General features: G+C 46.2%; 2 protein-coding genes across 5 annotated transcripts in view; one reads left to right on the top strand and one right to left on the bottom strand.

The window, feature by feature from the left end:
- SLC23A1 (solute carrier family 23 member 1) lies at positions 1 to 15,454 on the top strand. 4 transcript variants are annotated; one of them, XM_054568368.1, is made up of 15 exons: positions 1 to 131; positions 753 to 887; positions 1,294 to 1,451; positions 2,209 to 2,297; positions 2,463 to 2,530; positions 2,724 to 2,905; positions 3,038 to 3,158; positions 3,434 to 3,590; positions 3,901 to 4,048; positions 4,580 to 4,685; positions 4,940 to 5,069; positions 5,182 to 5,325; positions 5,831 to 5,926; positions 8,685 to 8,943; positions 15,425 to 15,454. In XM_054568368.1, exons 1-14 carry the CDS (start codon positions 96 to 98, stop codon positions 8,927 to 8,929), a joined length of 1,815 nt encoding a protein of 604 aa, XP_054424343.1. In that variant the 5' UTR covers positions 1 to 95; the 3' UTR covers positions 8,930 to 8,943; positions 15,425 to 15,454. The 4 variants fall into 4 exon arrangements, with proteins under 4 accessions (XP_054424343.1, XP_054424345.1, XP_054424346.1 ...); XM_054568370.1 differs by lacking the exon at positions 15,425 to 15,454 and adding an exon at positions 12,872 to 12,933; XM_054568372.1 differs by lacking the exon at positions 15,425 to 15,454 and adding an exon at positions 9,137 to 10,047 and having other exon boundaries at positions 29 to 131.
- Positions 11,296 to 16,604, bottom strand: part of PAIP2 (poly(A) binding protein interacting protein 2) — a 25,778-nt gene continuing 20,469 nt past the window's right edge. Inside the window, exons 2-4 of the mRNA XM_054568373.1 lie at positions 16,286 to 16,449; positions 14,642 to 14,821; positions 11,296 to 12,382 (exon numbers count right to left, since the gene is read on the bottom strand). Coding sequence (XP_054424348.1) covers positions 12,326 to 12,382; positions 14,642 to 14,821; positions 16,286 to 16,423 — 375 coding nt within the window. The 5' untranslated portion in view covers positions 16,424 to 16,449 and the 3' untranslated portion in view covers positions 11,296 to 12,325. The remainder of the gene's footprint in view (positions 12,383 to 14,641; positions 14,822 to 16,285; positions 16,450 to 16,604) is intronic.

Genomic DNA, 16,604 nt, shown 5'->3' on the forward strand with positions numbered 1-16,604 from the left:
TGAACAATGTCTGATGTGTGGAGTAAAGTCCTCCTTGGCCTTTCTACAGCCATCCCCTTTTCTCCTCAGGAACTGCTCACACTTGTGTCCCAAAGATGAGGGTCCCGGAGGAACCCGAGGGCCAGACACAGGTGCTGGGAGCTGGGCGGGAGCTGGGTAGGGGCAGGGTGGGGTGGGAGTTGGAGGGACTCCATAGGCCTTCACCCTGGGAGGGCAGAGACAAAGGCCCTGATAAATTTTATCGAATGACTGCCCCCGCCTCGGCCTGGCGACTGGGGGATGGGGTGAGGCTGGCAGCGGGAGTGAGGGAGACTTCAGCTTGAGGGCCAGTAGGGGCACAGCCTACCCCCTCAGCAGTGGCATCCCAAGGACCTCCAAAGGGCAGAGGTGGGACCAGACTGGGCCCAAAAGGGCCTGCCGACAGTCTCCAGCCCTCTCGGCCGCCTTTCCCGATGCCCCCCAGGACTTCTGGCTCAGGGGCCCGTCCCTGTGCTGGAATGCCTGGGTCCTGCGGGCTCCAGGAGCCAGCACAGTGGACTCGCCCTGCGCAAAGCCATGGGAGGTGGGTGCCAGGTATAGTCAGGCCCAGGGACAACTGGGTGCGTGAACCAGGATGGAGGTGAGGACCCCAGGCTCAGACCCCATTCTGAGGAGCTGACAGGCCACTCAGGCACCTGGCTGATTCTGGGGCAGAATCGACTTCACCAGTGTCCACCTCTCCACCCTGAGTGACTGCTCTCTGCTGTCCACAGCATGAGGACCTGGGCCTAGCAGGGACTTCCACGAGGGACTCCCCAGTGACCCTGCCCACAGAACCCAAGTTCGACATGTTGTACAAGATTGAGGATGTGCCGCCCTGGTACCTGTGCATCCTGCTGGGCTTCCAGGTGGGCTTCCCCCAGCGGGTCTTCTCACTGCACGCTCCCCAGAAGCCCAGGCCCTTCCCTGGCCACCAGAGTTATCTTGGGTAACAGGAAGAGAAACCTAAGGTCAGCAACAGAGACTATCACCAAGCTGGGGTGGGGAAGAGGCTTATGGTGCCCAAGAGAGGATTAACCTGCCAGGCGGGGTGCCAGCTCCACAGAACATGCAGGAATAACTTGAGGGCAGATCAGGAATTTCCAGAGAGGGAAGCAGTAGCCCCCTGGGAACCCCCTGCGGGAGTGTCCATGGGCGGGCACGTTGCCTAGGACAGCGTGGCTTCAGGCCCGCTGAGGCAGGCTTGGGGACTGTTCGGGGGCCCTGTTTCCCTCTGAGCTCTGTGGGCCTCATGCACGCCCCCTCACTCCCTAGCATTACCTGACGTGCTTCAGCGGCACCATCGCTGTGCCCTTCCTCCTGGCTGAGGCGCTGTGTGTGGGCCGTGACCAGCATGTGGTCAGCCAGCTCATTGGTACCATCTTCACCTGCGTGGGCATCACCACCCTCATCCAGACCATACTGGGCATTCGGTGAGCTGCCCACCCCCCACTTCCACACACACACACACACACACACACACACACACACACCACGAGTAGGTGGTCTCTCTCAGGGGACTCATGGGACAAAAAAAGTTGGATCTGCCCCCATCAGCTGCTTCTTCTCCCAGGCACAGCCTTGGAGCCAGGCAGCTGGGATCCTACCCTGGCACCTGGCACTCTTCAAAGACTAGCAATCTGTCTTTTTGAGGGAATGTGCCTTAGCTGGGCAAGGATCAGTCCTGGTGCCTGCTCACCAAGCTGATTAAGCCCTGCTCATTAAGTGCCTGTGCAGACCTCTTCAATAGTTTGCCTTCCGGGGGGGCCCCGCCTCCCCCCTACCCCGCCGTGCGCAACCTGAAGCCCAGGTGGCCAAAGCATGGCTGTTTGCATGGTGAGAGGAGGGGGGAAGCTTGTGAGTGGAGCTTGGATGCAAGAACGAAGCTGTCGCTTCTCTGCATGCGCCCCTCACAGTGCAGGAACCGGTGCTGAGAAGGAAAGGGGACAGTTGTGGACCAGGGGCTCCATTTGTTTTCTTCCTCGGTTTCCCAAAATGTTATAGAGTCCTGCCTGGGGCCTTGATCACTTCCCTCTGCTATGCCCCTGCCCTGTCCCTCTGTCTCTGTCCCTTTGTGTGATTCTTTCTGTCCCCCCCTCTCTATTGTGTCCTTCTCTCTCCGCATCCCCTGTCTGTATGTCCCTGCCCCCAACCTGCCCCACCTTTGCTGTTCTGTGCTTCTCCTTCCAGGCTGCCTCTGTTCCAAGCCAGTGCCTTTGCATTTCTGATCCCAGCCAAAGCCATCCTGAACCTGGAGAGATGGAAATGCCCCCCAGAAGGTGAGCACATTTCTGGGGTCTGTGCTGGAGAGTGGGGGGACTAGAAGCCTGGAGGCCCAGGTGACTGTCCCAAGTCCAGACATCAGGATGCATTCATGGCAGCATCTTCTCTCCCTGTGTCTCTCTTCCCTGTTCACATGTGTGTGTCCCTATCTCTGCCCCCAGAGGAGATCTATGGTAACTGGAGCCTGCCCCTGAACACCTCTCATATCTGGCACCCACGGATACGAGAGGTGGGTTCCCATTGTGGAGTAGAAGGGACCTGGACCTGAGGAGGGGGCTAGATGGGAATGAGGGCTACTGCTGAATTAGGAGATGAAAGGAGGTAGCCCACAGGTTTTTCTTCTTCTTCTTCTTCTTCTTTTTTTTTAATTTAGAGGTCATGGTTTTTACATAGTAACTTCTAGCTGATCTTTGCTCTTACAGGTTCAGGGTGCAATCATGGTGTCCAGCATGGTGGAAGTGGTGATCGGGCTGACAGGGCTGCCTGGAGCCCTGCTCAGCTACATTGGGCCTCTCACGGTCACCCCCACCGTCTCCCTTATTGGTCTCTCTGTCTTCCAAGCCGCTGGTGACCGAGCTGGTTCCCACTGGGGCATCTCAGCTTGGTGAGCGGACACCAGGACCGATCCTTGCCCAGCCCCAGCCCCGTCACCCCCTCCATTTTCTTCCCCCTTAGTCCTGTCTCCTGTCCCCAGCCTGGCCGATAAGCCATCTCTTCCTTGTGCCTCTGCCCCCAGCTCCATTCTCCTGATCGTCCTCTTCTCCCAGTACCTGCGCAACCTCACCTTCCTGCTGCCTGTCTACCGCTGGGGCAAGGGCCTCACTCTCTTCCGCATCCAGATCTTCAAGATGTTTCCTGTGAGGAATTGACAGGCAGCTGGGGCTGGGACTAGGGCAGGGGCTGGACTTGTGTCCAAGGCCAAATTAGGGAACAAGGGCCAGAATAGCAGGGGAACTAGAGCTAGAACAGAGCTTAGGTCCTGGACAGGGACTGGAGCAGGCATTGGGGGCTGGGATCTAGGGCTGGGGCAAAGGCTGGGGTTGGAGCTAGGGTAGGACTAAGGTGGAGGCTGGTTAGCTTCGAACAAGACCTCTAGGGGCCTCAGTGTACGCCTCACCCTTCCCCACTTCAGATTGTGCTGGCCATTATGACCGTGTGGCTGCTCTGCTACATCCTGACGTTGACAGATGTGCTGCCGGCAGACCCTACAGCCTATGGCTTCCAGGCACGGACAGACGCCCGGGGGAACATCATGGCTATTGCGCCCTGGATCCGAATCCCCTACCCCTGTGAGCAACCCCACCTAGGCCCCTCTGCCTCCAAGTCAGACTATCTATAAGGCCCCTGCTGATCCCAATCCAGTTGATGATAAAACTAGCACTCGTTTTATCATCAACCAGACAGAGTGCTGTTTAACTCAGACAAAGCCTCACTGTGCAGAGCTTTGTGACTCTGAGTGATCCCACATAAGCTCCCACAACTGTACAGCTTCCACCTCAGCTTGTGATCCCTTTACCCTCACCACCCCCCAAACTACCTAGTCTACCTCTTAACCCACCCAGGGATACTGCATCCATCCCCTGTCTCCCCTCAACTCAGGTCAGTGGGGCCTGCCTACAGTGACTGCGGCCGCTGTCCTGGGAATGTTCAGTGCCACGCTGGCGGGTATCATCGAGTCCATTGGAGATTACTATGCTTGTGCCCGCCTGGCTGGCGCACCACCCCCTCCAGTACATGCTATCAATAGGTATGCCCATCCGCTCTCCCCAGTATCTGATCCCCTCTGAGGTCACTCAGAAAGCAAATGTAGGAACAGGGTCGAGTCCCAAAGGTGTAGACTTGGGTAAGTCACTGATACTCTCCAGACCTCGTCCTCCTTACTTATGGGGATGGATGTTCTCATCTCTTACCTGGAGTATTGTGAGTAGGCGAGGAGATAATGAAGTCCAAGGGACACTGCAGTCATTGACAACTATCCATGTGCCTGCCCTCTATGCAAGTTCTTTTATGCAATCTACCAAATGACTCTGTGAGACAGATACCCTTATTATCCCCATTTTACAGGTGGGGGAATTGAAACCTAGAATCACCTAAGGGAGAAGGCCCCAGAGTACTGGGACTAGTGCTCAGACCTGGGCTCCTGGCTCCCACACCTACCTTTGGCCTGTAGTGGAAAGTCTACTACAGATACTTGCAGCTTTCCCAGCAGGCGAGCATCCCAGCCAGGGTAATGGGGCAGAGCCTGGACCAAATCCCCCTACACTCTGTTTCCTTACAGGGGCATCTTCACTGAAGGTATCTGCTGCATTATCGCAGGGCTGTTCGGCACAGGCAACGGATCCACCTCGTCCAGCCCCAACATTGGCGTCCTGGGGATTACCAAGGTGCCTCCCTGGACAAGAGCAGCCCAGGGCCCCACCCCGACTCCATTTGCCACAGGCCTCTCCCCAAGCCAGTCCCCACCTTGGCCTAGCCCCACGCAGTCTTTGAAAGGTCCTGAACTACATCAAGCCCTGGCCCATGAGTGCCAACCTCTTCTCACAGGCCCCGCCCACCCTGCTCAGCCCCAGAACTCACTCCCTGGGTCCTATAGCCCTGCCTCTTGGGTATACAGCCCTGCCCTCTGACTCCCTGGCAGGTGGGCAGCCGGCGCGTGGTGCAGTATGGTGCAGGCATCATGCTGGTCCTGGGCACCATTGGCAAATTCACGGCCCTCTTCGCTTCGCTCCCTGACCCCATCCTGGGTGGTATGTTCTGCACCCTCTTCGGTGAGTGCTGCGCATGCGTAGATCCCGGGTGGCAGCGCGCTGGAGGAGTGGTGGAGTGGTGGAGTGCACCCAGGTTCATACAGCGCCTCCAGAGATTCTCCTGCACCCTCAGGCATGATTACCGCTGTGGGGCTGTCAAACCTGCAGTTTGTGGACATGAACTCCTCCCGCAACCTCTTTGTGCTTGGATTTTCCATGTTCTTCGGTCTTACACTGCCAAATTACCTGGAGTCCAACCCTGGCGCCATCAACACAGGTGCCTCTGCCTGGATGTCACTGGGGGAAGGGGAGGTGTGGAGGGCCCGACTCTGAGCACAGCCCTCTCCCTCAAAGGCTCCACGCAGCTAGAGCAACAAATCCTACTGGACTCTGGATGTTAATCAGCAGCTGAGGAGCTAATTAACAGGTGTCCTTTACTAAAACACTTTCTGTGGACAGGTATTGAGCTTTACATGTGCTCATTTAATTTTCACCACAGCTCCATGAGATAGATACTGTTATTATTTCCTCATGTCACAGATGAGGAAAATGAGGCTTAAATGATTTGTCCCAAGACAACTAGTAGCAACTAGCAAAACCGTGATTTGAATCCAAGGGTGGGAGAGGCAGAGGTGCAGACAGGTTTGAAGGTCGGGGTTCGTATGGTTCCAACCCCAGCCTACTCAAGGAAGTCAGCAGGCTGCACAAGTAGACAGAAAGTCCCCGAGGTCTGTTCTCCAGATGGGGCCACGACACACATTAGCCCTTGGCCTATTCCACAGGCATTGTTGAAGTGGACCAGATTCTGACTGTGCTACTGACCACGGAGATGTTTGTTGGTGGGTGCCTTGCTTTCATACTGGACAACACAGTACCAGGTATGGATCAGCCCTGGGAGGAAAACAGAACTAGGCTGGGTTCATTTGCACACCAACAGATGGCCCCCAAGCTGGAGCTGTGACCAGGTGCAATGCGATATAAGTTGTGCAGGCAGGGAGACGCAGGAACAGATGGGCTGAAGTGCCCACTGGCTGGACGGAGAGATCACTGGCCAGAGGCACAGACATGCCTCACAGGTCTTAAAGAGGGCAGGGCTAGGAGAGTAATTCCAGGGCTCTTATCTCTTCATTTCTTGATAGCCACCAGGGTGAGGGTTATCCTTTGGGAGCTTTTGCTTTATTAGGACAGATAGAAATGCAGCACCAGTTTATTCACAAAACCCACTCCAAATATTCCAGCAGCCTGCAATGGTGGCTTGTAGGAAGATCCCTAACTTTTCTCTTTGCTGTTAGGGCTTTTTGCAGGGATTGTGGATACTTAGTGGGGGTTCCAGAAGAACCCTCCTAGACCACATTTATGTGCCCAGCAAATATATAAAAACTAAGTGTCACCAGGTGCCTGAACTAGGAGCAAGCACTGCTAACATTTATCAAACATCATCTCTGGGTCAGGCATGGAGCTAGATGTCTCATCCTCAAAAACTATCCTGTGAAGCAGAAACTATCAAGTGACTTACCAAAGCTCACAACTTTTGCAGATTTCTGATTTTGCAAAGCCCAGACATTTAACCATATGACCTCTGCTGAAGGGTTTCAGGGGGACCCATTAGCCTTTGGTCTATTCCACAGGCATTGCTGAAGTAGAAAAGCTCCGTGGAGACGGGAGTAAGACAGCATCACTCCAGGGAGATTAGAAATGCAAGTAGCAGGATGGCCCTCTCTCTCCTACCACTTGCCAGCTTGAACACGGCTGCAGACCCCACTTGCTTTTTCCTCTCTCTGAAGATAGGGAGTCAGTCTGACTATGTACAGCTGGTGGGTTGGAGTGTGGGCAAGGAAGAGCCAGAGCTCCCTGGCACTTCTAGAGATTTCAGACAGTGTCAAATAAGGAGGGAGCTCTTGGTAGCACCTACCCCCTTAGATCAATGGGTGGTACCTGATCATGGTACCCACTTTCCCCATTTAGAGGAAGCTGAGCTGGGGAGAAAACTGGCAGCCTCAATGCTAGGGAATCTGGGGAGATGGAAGGCATCAGGTGCACAGCTATAAACTGAGGGGCTTCTCTGTGATTTGGGTAACTGGATTAAACTCACCAGATGTTAAGTCTCAGACTGCTTCATGGAGTTCCTCACATTCCCATCTTTCAATTCAACTGCCCATCAACAACCATCCTTGCCAGGGGATCATATATTATGCCACATACTCTTCAGGAGTCCTTCAATATACACTGGTGAGGAAGCTGAAGCTCGGAGTGGTGAAATCACTTGCCTAAGGCCATACAACCTGGATTCCAACCCAGGTCTCGCTAGCTCAGAACTGAAGTCTTTACTAGCTTTCTTTTGTGGGATGGGAACATTTTGCATTTGCTCTTTCTCTTTACCCATCCATAACCCAACCCTAGAGGGACAGACAATTTATTTCACCAAACACTTGAAGACTTTATCAGCTTGGCCTTTGGTTAAACACTAAAGGGGATGTGCCAAAAAAAAAAAAAAAAAAAAAAAAAAAAAAGAGTGTTTAAGTCTCTTTTGAGGACTCCTAGCACAAGACAGGAAGTAAAATCGAGTTTAAAGCAATTTAGAGCAGTAAGGTCAATAGGACTAGCCTGGAGTCATCTGGAAGGTTTCCTGGGAGACTGGATGGGGCATAGAATGGAAGGGACTTGAAGAAGCAGAGAAAGGACGTGGAGGTAAGGAGGGATAAGCAGGCAGGTGAGGGGAACTCGTGTGTGTCTTGGCCCGGTGGTGGTGGTGATCAGGCAACAGTCATGTCACTCCTACAGCTCTTCCCCTTCTACTTTGCTCACCTGTGCAGCCAGGTCCAGTTCAAAGAGCACCCCTCCTCCAAGTAGTCTTCCCTGAAGACCCAGTCCTCCCTCAGTGTCCTCTCCTGATTCTGGGGCACATTCCATTTGCACTACTCATGGGGTTATCAGGCTGGGCTGCCAGTATATGGAAATCTCACTCTTACCAGCAGATTTATACTGTGCCATAGTCTTCATCAATCACCTTGCCCCTGTGGAAACCTCTGCTCATGCACCCCTCTCCCACTTTGTAGGGCAAATTTCTCTAGTTGTTAAAAAAAAAAACAAACCCTACCACCACTGCCAAAGATTTTACTTAGCTTGACTTTGAGGTTGCATTATAGAAACAAGAGTTTATTTTCCAAATACAAAATCGTATCAATACCAATTATAGTGTTTCAATACACACCAACCTGCCCCCACAGCAGAGTCTGGGTACTTTTTGGTCCCAACAGCCCAGCACACATTAGCCCCATATTCAAGATGCAGGATGACAATTACTTAAACTTTCTGCCAGTTTCTTCATAAAATTTTGTACAATAGTGCTTTTACATATCCTTCAGGCATCTTTTGAAGATAATAAAATTAAAGCAGTTAGCACAAAACCTGGCACACTGCAGATACACAATTAACACCAATTATAACCTGTATCCTTTAGGGTTCCCTAGAGCTCTGGCCAAGTGAGGAGCTGCAAAATCATGGATTCAACCCTTTTTAGAACCAGAGATGCTTGAGAATCAAGACACCCAGTTCCAGAAGTTTCAGGACTAGATGGGAAAGGGAGGTGGCTGACAGCGGCTGGCCCTGGTCAGTGACCCCACTGTCCTTTTTCAGGGAGCCCAGAAGAACGAGGTCTGATACAGTGGAAAGCTGGGGCCCATGCCAACAGTGAGATGTCTACCAGTCTCAAGAGCTATGACTTCCCCATTGGAATGAACATGGTAAAAAGGATTGCCTTTCTGAAATACATTCCTATCTGCCCAGTCTTCAAAGGATTTTCAAGGTCAAAAGACCAGCTCCCAGTTCCAGAAAATATTCCAGAAAATAGAGAAACTGAGCCTGTCTGCACCAAAGTTTGAAGAATTACTCTCAGGTAAGGTAGGATGTATTAGTCTATGGCTTTTGTCAGAGGGTTGAAAAAAAAATCATTCTTCTGCTTTAACCAAAGAAAAACCAAACTACTCAGTCTTCATTTTGTGACCTATTTGGGTATCTTCAAGGGGAAGGTAAACTGGGTAAAAAGTCAATATATGGATTTAAAGTGGAATTACTTAACCATTTTATAGTGAGAGCGGAACTTCCCAACTGGTTTCTAAGATGTTACAAGTATGCTGAAATACTGATCCCTTCAGTCTTCTGGGTATCGGGGCAGAAGCTGGGTCAACTGGAGGCCAAGTGACATGAACTCCAGCCACCAGAAGCCAGCCTCATCTCTGAACTCTAGTATGCTAAACAAATACTTTATGACATGGAAAAGGTGAAGATATAATGATATATGGCACAAGAACTGGAAAAATCCTCTCATACACCTTGTTTCAATAATGGTCATAAAATAAAAACAGGATGACTTAGTTACCCTGGGGTGATCATTTGTCCCAAGGACTTCAAAATGAAGTAGTGATGCTCTAAAACTTTCCATCTCTACCTGTAATGCAGATGCCTGGCTCTCTAATTAAACATCAAAGTAGTTTTAATGTGCATGTTCCCTAAGAAAAGTTCCAACACAATGAGAGCTTAGCCTAGATGATTACTTAACAGTATTAACAATAATTTAAATAGAACTTCCACGTGATAGAGACGGTCTTAAGTGCTTCATGTATATTAACTAATCGTAACAATCCTGAGATAAATACTGCTTTTACTACCATTTTAAAGACCCAGAAACTATCACAGAAAGGTTGAGTGAGTTGCCCCTTATCACTGGATTCACCTGAAGTCTGGCTAGTGTTTGCTCCCCACCACCTTTTAAAGATTTAATTTATTTATGTTTAGAGAAAGGGGGAGAGAAAGAGAGGGAAGGGAAAGAGTATCTATTTTAGACAGATACTCTGTGCAAGAGAAAAACATTGATTGGTTTGATCAACTGCCTCTTGCATGCCCCGTGAATGGGGACCCAGCCCGCAACCCAGGCAAATGCCCTGACTGAGAATCAAACTGGTGACATTTCAATTCACAGGCTGGCATTCAATCCACTGAGCCACACCAGCCAGGACTAGTCTTTGCTCTTAATCATTAGGTTACCATGTCTAAGTTTATAATCTCCAAGTATACTGCACTGTGATAATTTGGCAGGATGTAGAAATATGCGTGAGCTAAGAAAGAAAGGATTGGTATGCCTCAGGTATTTGGCAGCCTGCAGTGACCCCTCCAGTACTGAGCTCTTAGAGAACAGAAAGGATTGGTTATATTATTTCTCCAAAAAGAATGAGAACCAACCAGGATCATCTCTGCTTCAGAGTTTCTTTAAAAACCTACCTGATTATTAGTTTGTAACAGTAGCTATTACAAACCACTGGGCACAGATGCTCACATCCAAGGACCCTCAAGGAGAATGTGAGCCAGAGCTGATTGCATGTCGTCTTTTTTTTTTAATTTAAAAAAGTAGTTTTGTTTTTTAGAGAGAAGGGAAGGGGAGAGGGAAACATCAATGTGTGGTTGCCTCTTGTGCGTTCCCTACTGGGGACCAAGCTCGCAACCCAGGCATGCGCCTTGACTGGGAATCGAACTGGCAGCCCTTTGGTTGGCAGGTTGTCACTCAATCCACTGGGTCATACCAGCCAGGAAGATTGCATGGCTTTCTTAATCTTGAGCCCAACAAGCTCAGGAAAAGCACAGATGATATTATTAACAACTGAGTAGGGCCATGAGGAAGAATTGTATGTAAAACCAGGAAATTGCTAGTTGATTGACAGACTATCCTAAATTAAGGTTTGCCATAAGCAGCCCTGGCTGGTGGCTCATGGTTTGACTGCCAGCCTGAGAACCAGGGGGTCGCCAGTTCAATTTCTAGTCAGGGGACATGCCTGGATTGCAGGCAGGGTCCCCAGGGGTGGGGCCATGCCAGAGGCAACCACACATTGACATTTCTCTCCATCTCTTTCTCCCTCCCTTCTCTTCTAAAAATAAATAAATTTTAAAAAACTGCCATAAACATAAATAAGTTTGTGAGGGGAAAAAAGGGAAGGTCTATGTGAATCAAAATAGCAAATCTGTCCAATTAGTCCAGTAATGGTTTGTGAAGGGAAACAGCCAATGAAGGTTATAGCTGAGTCAGCTGAAGTTTCTTAACATGGGTACCCTACAAATGCCCCGACATTGTAGCCTGAGGAGATCAGCATGGACTGCAGAAGCACGGGCTATGGGCTTTATTTTACTCTTTTATTTCAGACAGATACTTACATAGCAAGATACCTTGGCATAATAGGATCTAACAATCTGTTCTCTCAGAAAATCTTGCCAGCAGGGTTGTCCTGAGGGACTGAGTCCACAATTAAATAAGTGTCACCACTGGAAAGTCTGCATTCAATACCAAGAAACACAACCACCAACTTAGTTCTACTATTATTTATTTTTTTAAATATTTTTGAAAAAATATAATTTTTTTACAATATTTTCAACTTAAACACTATTCACACTGAACACGTATGGCAGCTTAACCTACCCAAATATGAAGTTTAAGAAGCCAAAACTGTTCTAGCTTAGTTAAAAGAAAAGTTGTGCTGCAGACTACTGTAGTGATGGTTAACAAAGCAAGGAAAAGCACCACTCAAATCATACGTTACAATTTCTTTGTTCACTTGGATTAAGGGTTGGTTAAATGTCAGACTTCACAAAGGCATAGCTACAATGAGAACTGCAGGAGATGCAGCTCTCAAATCACATACTTCCTCAGATATATTTCTTACATGATAACATACCATAAGTGCCAATACTAGTTCTAATCTGATCATTACCTCAGTAACCAAAGACAGATGTGTCTACAATGGATTATTTTAAATTAACAAGCCTTCCTCAGAAGATTCTTTTTGATGGGGACAAATACAAATTTAAGTCCAAACTGAGAAATTTGCTTAGCAACTAGAACTTAATTTAAATTTACTCACTTAAAAAACATATAGACAGTAACAAGTGTTAGTTAACCCTAAGGGACCAGTTTAGCCTCAAAAAAGGACAATTCACTAAGTTAAAGGTCATTTAATCTGGTGCTTTGTCACAACTTGACTGGTGCTTCTTTCCTCGCTGTCTTCACATCAAGCCATGGGGCCAATTCTATTTTTCAGTAAATGTTTGACAGCTTTTTACTTAATAACAGTCTCAGCACTTTTATTAAGCATGCAAGACTAACAAAACTTTGGCAATGCATAAGTGTAACACAGTGACAAGAGAGCTTTTACAATTAAGTCTTCTAATACTGCCTTCACAGTGTGGAAATTGTGCTACATCCACCAAAAGAGGGCCCCGTCTACTCAAATATTTTAGTACTTCACCCCAGGAACAAACTCCTTTGCATTTGGATTCAGATTGCTCTTGACCTGGAAAATAAGTACATAAAAAAGCAAGTTCATTAACAGATGCCTTCATATACTCAGAAGCATTCAACACAGATCTACATGCACAGTATCTTCCAAAAAATACCAGACAAAATCAAGAACTGAGATCAATAAACTTAACCCCAAAAAATCTATGGCTGGGAAGGCCAGAACCAGATGTAAGGTATATGCATTGTATTAAGTTTTAACAACTTTCTAAGGGAAAGTAGGAATTGAAATTAAATTTGCGTAAGTGTAACTAGAAACCTACTAACGTCACATAAACTAAAAAAGTGTTACAGAACAAGGAATTCTGTTCCTTTAATATTTGACTTTCTTTAAATAGTTTCATACTTTGTAAAAATATTAAATCAAGTGTTGAAATGATGATTAAAGTGATCGGGGAATTGTTTATAGATTAATTTTACTTTATGATCTTCACTGAAAATGTGGAGTTGTCTTTCTACAATTGCTGTATTCTAATTCCCACAGGAAGCATGGTATGTAATAGGAAAACTACCTGGGGAGTCAGAAGACCTAAACTGGAACCCCTGCTATGCCCCTAACTAACTTCCTATGTAGGCTTGGCAAAGTCACTCTCTCTGGGACTCCATTTTTTAATCAGTTAGGGGAAAAATGGGCCAACGCCTCAGAGAGCCTTAGAGACTTGTACCACATTATTCTGTATCTCTGAATCTCTACTTTCTTAGGCAGATGTTTCAGCATATAGGGAATAACTAGAAATTTTCCTCTACCACATCTTGGAATGCAAGTTGAAAAAGACGAAAAGAAACCAGGATGGATTCCAGGGCCTAACATGTAGGCATACTGGAAGGCTTTTAGACGGATTCTGAGCCCCCTGTGTCACTTGCTTCAAGATCAAAGCACATTAAACAACATGCTGGAGCAATAATTTAATCTTAGTTTCGTAATTTATATACAACCATTTTCTTGCACAGACATATTCTTCCTTCTCTCAGGGGAAATACATATAAAAGTGTGAGGTTCAAATAAAAAAGCAGTATTCATGAATGTGCAATCTTTTGGCAAAAGTAACCTCAAATAGGTCAAGTTGAACAAACCAGTTTCTAGACAATGGATTTCCACTGGTTCCAATTAAAGTTACACATTATACCCAGCAAAAGGCTTACTCATCAGAGCAACCAGGATTATCTGTCAAGTGACTAAGGTAGCCATAAGCAAGCATATCCCAGCAAACTATTCAGATCACACATTTCCTCAATTGGGTTATCTGCTGCAACAAAGGCTCTATCACAATTTAAGTTTCGGTGTCCTCTATATAGCCCTTTAGAAGAATGGTTTCCAAGTGCCTAACAGGGTAGGCTGGCAGTATCTTCTAGGAGTGCTTTTTAAAAAGAAACACGCCTAGATGATTGATTCTGCGGTTCTGGGATGTAGTTGAGGAACTTTTTTTTTTAATTTATTTTTTAAAAATGCTTCATAGGTAATTATGATGCACAGGCAGGTTAGGAAGTCACTGCACAGTGAACTGAAGACAGTTGCAAGAAATACTTCGGAGTATAGGGGTATATTTCAGAGACTTTGTAGAAGCAAAGAGATTATCAATATAGACAGAAAGGTTAACATTCTGACTTTAAGGTTCTACTCTAGTACTGATGCCTAGATATGACAATTCCTTAAAATACTTTTTACTACAAATATAGCATCAGCAATGAGACACTGAGAACTAAAGATGCAAACAGGCTTCTTTTCTGCCAAGAGCTTAATAGATATTCTTATTAAATCACAGTTCCAAAAGGAGATAGGGTGAACTCAAGTGAAAATCCTGGAGTTCCTGAATTCAGGGGAAAAAAAAATCTCCAAAATTTTAACTTTCAGATAAAAATTTGTGAATTTCACCAAACATTTAAGACAAAATTAAAGAGCAAAACCTTTCCATCAAGGTACTTTTATATAGGCAGGTCACATGGACACACTGTATACTTCTTTTGGATTAATATATTTAAGATATATTGATATTTATATATCCTAAAGCAACAGTTAACAAAACTAAAAGCAGTGGCAAGAAGTCTGTTAGTAGTCTCAGACTAACTCCAGAGTGTTGCCAGAAGTCACTCCATGTCATAAGTGAGACTGAGCGGCCTCTGCTTCCATAGTAAAGAGCAGTACAACTTCAGAAGGGGAAGAGATGTAGAACTCTTCTTAAACAGATGGTTGCTGACTTTTCCACTTATGGAAAAGATGAGCTAGGCTTTAAAAAGATGAAAAATAACTTTTTACCACAAGGTCTTCCAGAGAAGTGCCATCACTGATAACAAGATCATTAAATTGGTCTTGGATTTGGTCCATAGTTTGTGGAAGATCTCGAGCTGGAATAAACCACTCATGTTCTTCTTCCTCTTCCAGCATTTCTTGGAAACAGCGTTCGATAAATTCTTCTTCCCATAACTCCTCTTCTATCTGGATTTATAATAAATAAAGGATGATTTATAATAAAGGATAATTTATAGCATACTTGGCAAGACATCACTAGGAGCAGCTTGAAATATCTTGAACTATTAAAAGCACAATATCCTATTTCCTCTTCTGCATTAAGGGAGAAAAATGTTTATCATAATAACTGGGAAGATCTGTTTAGGGTTTTGCTTATGTCTTTACTTATCTCAGCAGAACATACTTTTTCCCACTGAAGGTGGAGGGAAGAAGTAATAAATAAAGGAGTGTTCCCATTGAGGAATGCATGTCAGAATTACCTAATATACTTTACAACTATATAAACCCTAAACCTACCCAAAATGACTGAAAAAAATCTTTAGACGGCAGTGTCACAGCATGGGTAGTTAAGAACAAACAATCAAAATGCCAACTAATTCTCACTGAAATAAGACTACATTATTTTGTTTTGTTGTTTTCAATTTTATTTATTTATTTTTAGAGAGGGAGAAAAAGAGGGAGAGAAACATTGATCAGTTTAATCAGTTGCCTCTTGCACACCCCCAACCAGACCACAACCCAGGCATGTGCCCTGACAGGGAATCTAACCAGCAATCTTTCGGTTTGCAGGACAGCACTCAACCCACTGAACCACACCAGTCAGTGCAAGACTGTAATGTTTTTTTGTTTTTTTAATTAAAAAAAAAAAAAAAAAAAAAGTATGTGTATGTGTGTGTATTAATTTATTTATTGATTCCAGAGAGAAAAGTAGGGAGGAGGGAAACATCGATGTGAAAGAAACATTGATCAACTGCCTCCCACACGCACCCCAACTGGGGACCAAACCTGCAACCTAGGTATGTGCCCTGACCAGGAATCAAACCCAGCAACCTTTTGGTCTATGGGAGAATGCTCCAACTGAGCCACACCAACAGGACAAGACTATGTTGTTTTACTCTTCAATATCCATCATCAGATATGGCAAAATCAAACTGGCTAATTATTACCAAAGTCAGAATCAGGGAGGAAGTGACAAAAGATGGGAACAGATGCCAGAAATATAGGAACAAAAGATGATATTTATCAATGCAGGAGAGTTCTCTAACCCTAGTTCCTATGAGTGTCTGCTCCTGAATCCTATTCTCTTGACTTTCACTGCAATAGAGCAATACGGTTGTTGCAAGGCAGTGGTTTCCAAACCTAATTGCTCACTGGAACCATGTGGGAGCTTTTAAAAAACAAGTTTCCCAGGCTATGCCTTAGTCTACCTGAATTAGAATCTCTGGGGTGGAACCCTGAAAAAAGCTCACTAACCTAATAGTAATCAGCACCCAGATAAAACAGGAGTGGTGGCACATAAATCTACATATTTCATATATAAGGGACCAGATAAAAAACATTTATGGAACAAGTACAGTTACATTATTTGAAGGCTGTCATGGGGTACAACCCCTCCCCCCGCAAACCAACATGTTTGTACTCAAAACTAACTTGTCTGTTAAATTCCTCTTCATTTTCCATCCACATGTACTCTGCAAATGGATTGTCATCTTCATGAGAATGACCATTAATAATCACATCTTCATTGATGATGCTTGGGCTAGTACTGCTGCGACTTGGATCTTTCATGGTTGGAGTTAGTTGTCGTTTTTAACCTTAAAAGAAAAACAACACAGTTAATTTAGTCAGTCATTTTTTCTTAGCATTTATTATCACCAGGCACCAGAGATAGGCATTAGATGCCCATGATACATTAATGCACATGACAAATCAAGCAATTGGAAAGCTTCATTTTTCCTCTAATGATTTT

Source organism: Pteronotus mesoamericanus, unplaced genomic scaffold, assembly GCF_021234165.1.
Source record: "Pteronotus mesoamericanus isolate MK-2021 breed Mesoamerican mustached bat unplaced genomic scaffold, CSHL_Meso_final contig_2, whole genome shotgun sequence".
NCBI classification, from domain to species: Eukaryota; Metazoa; Chordata; class Mammalia; order Chiroptera; family Mormoopidae; genus Pteronotus; species Pteronotus mesoamericanus.

What these genes read in the sequence shown, in the direction of transcription:
- SLC23A1 (XM_054568368.1), top strand. Translation starts at nt 96, where the DNA reads ATGAGGGTCCCGGAGGAACCCGAGGGCCAGACACAG. An exon ending in ATGGAAATGCCCCCCAGAAG is followed by an intron (nt 2,298 to 2,462) that starts GTGAGCACATTT and finishes CTCTGCCCCCAG; the next exon opens with AGGAGATCTATGGTAACTGG. An exon ending in CACTGGGGCATCTCAGCTTG is followed by an intron (nt 2,906 to 3,037) that starts GTGAGCGGACAC and finishes CTCTGCCCCCAG; the next exon opens with CTCCATTCTCCTGATCGTCC.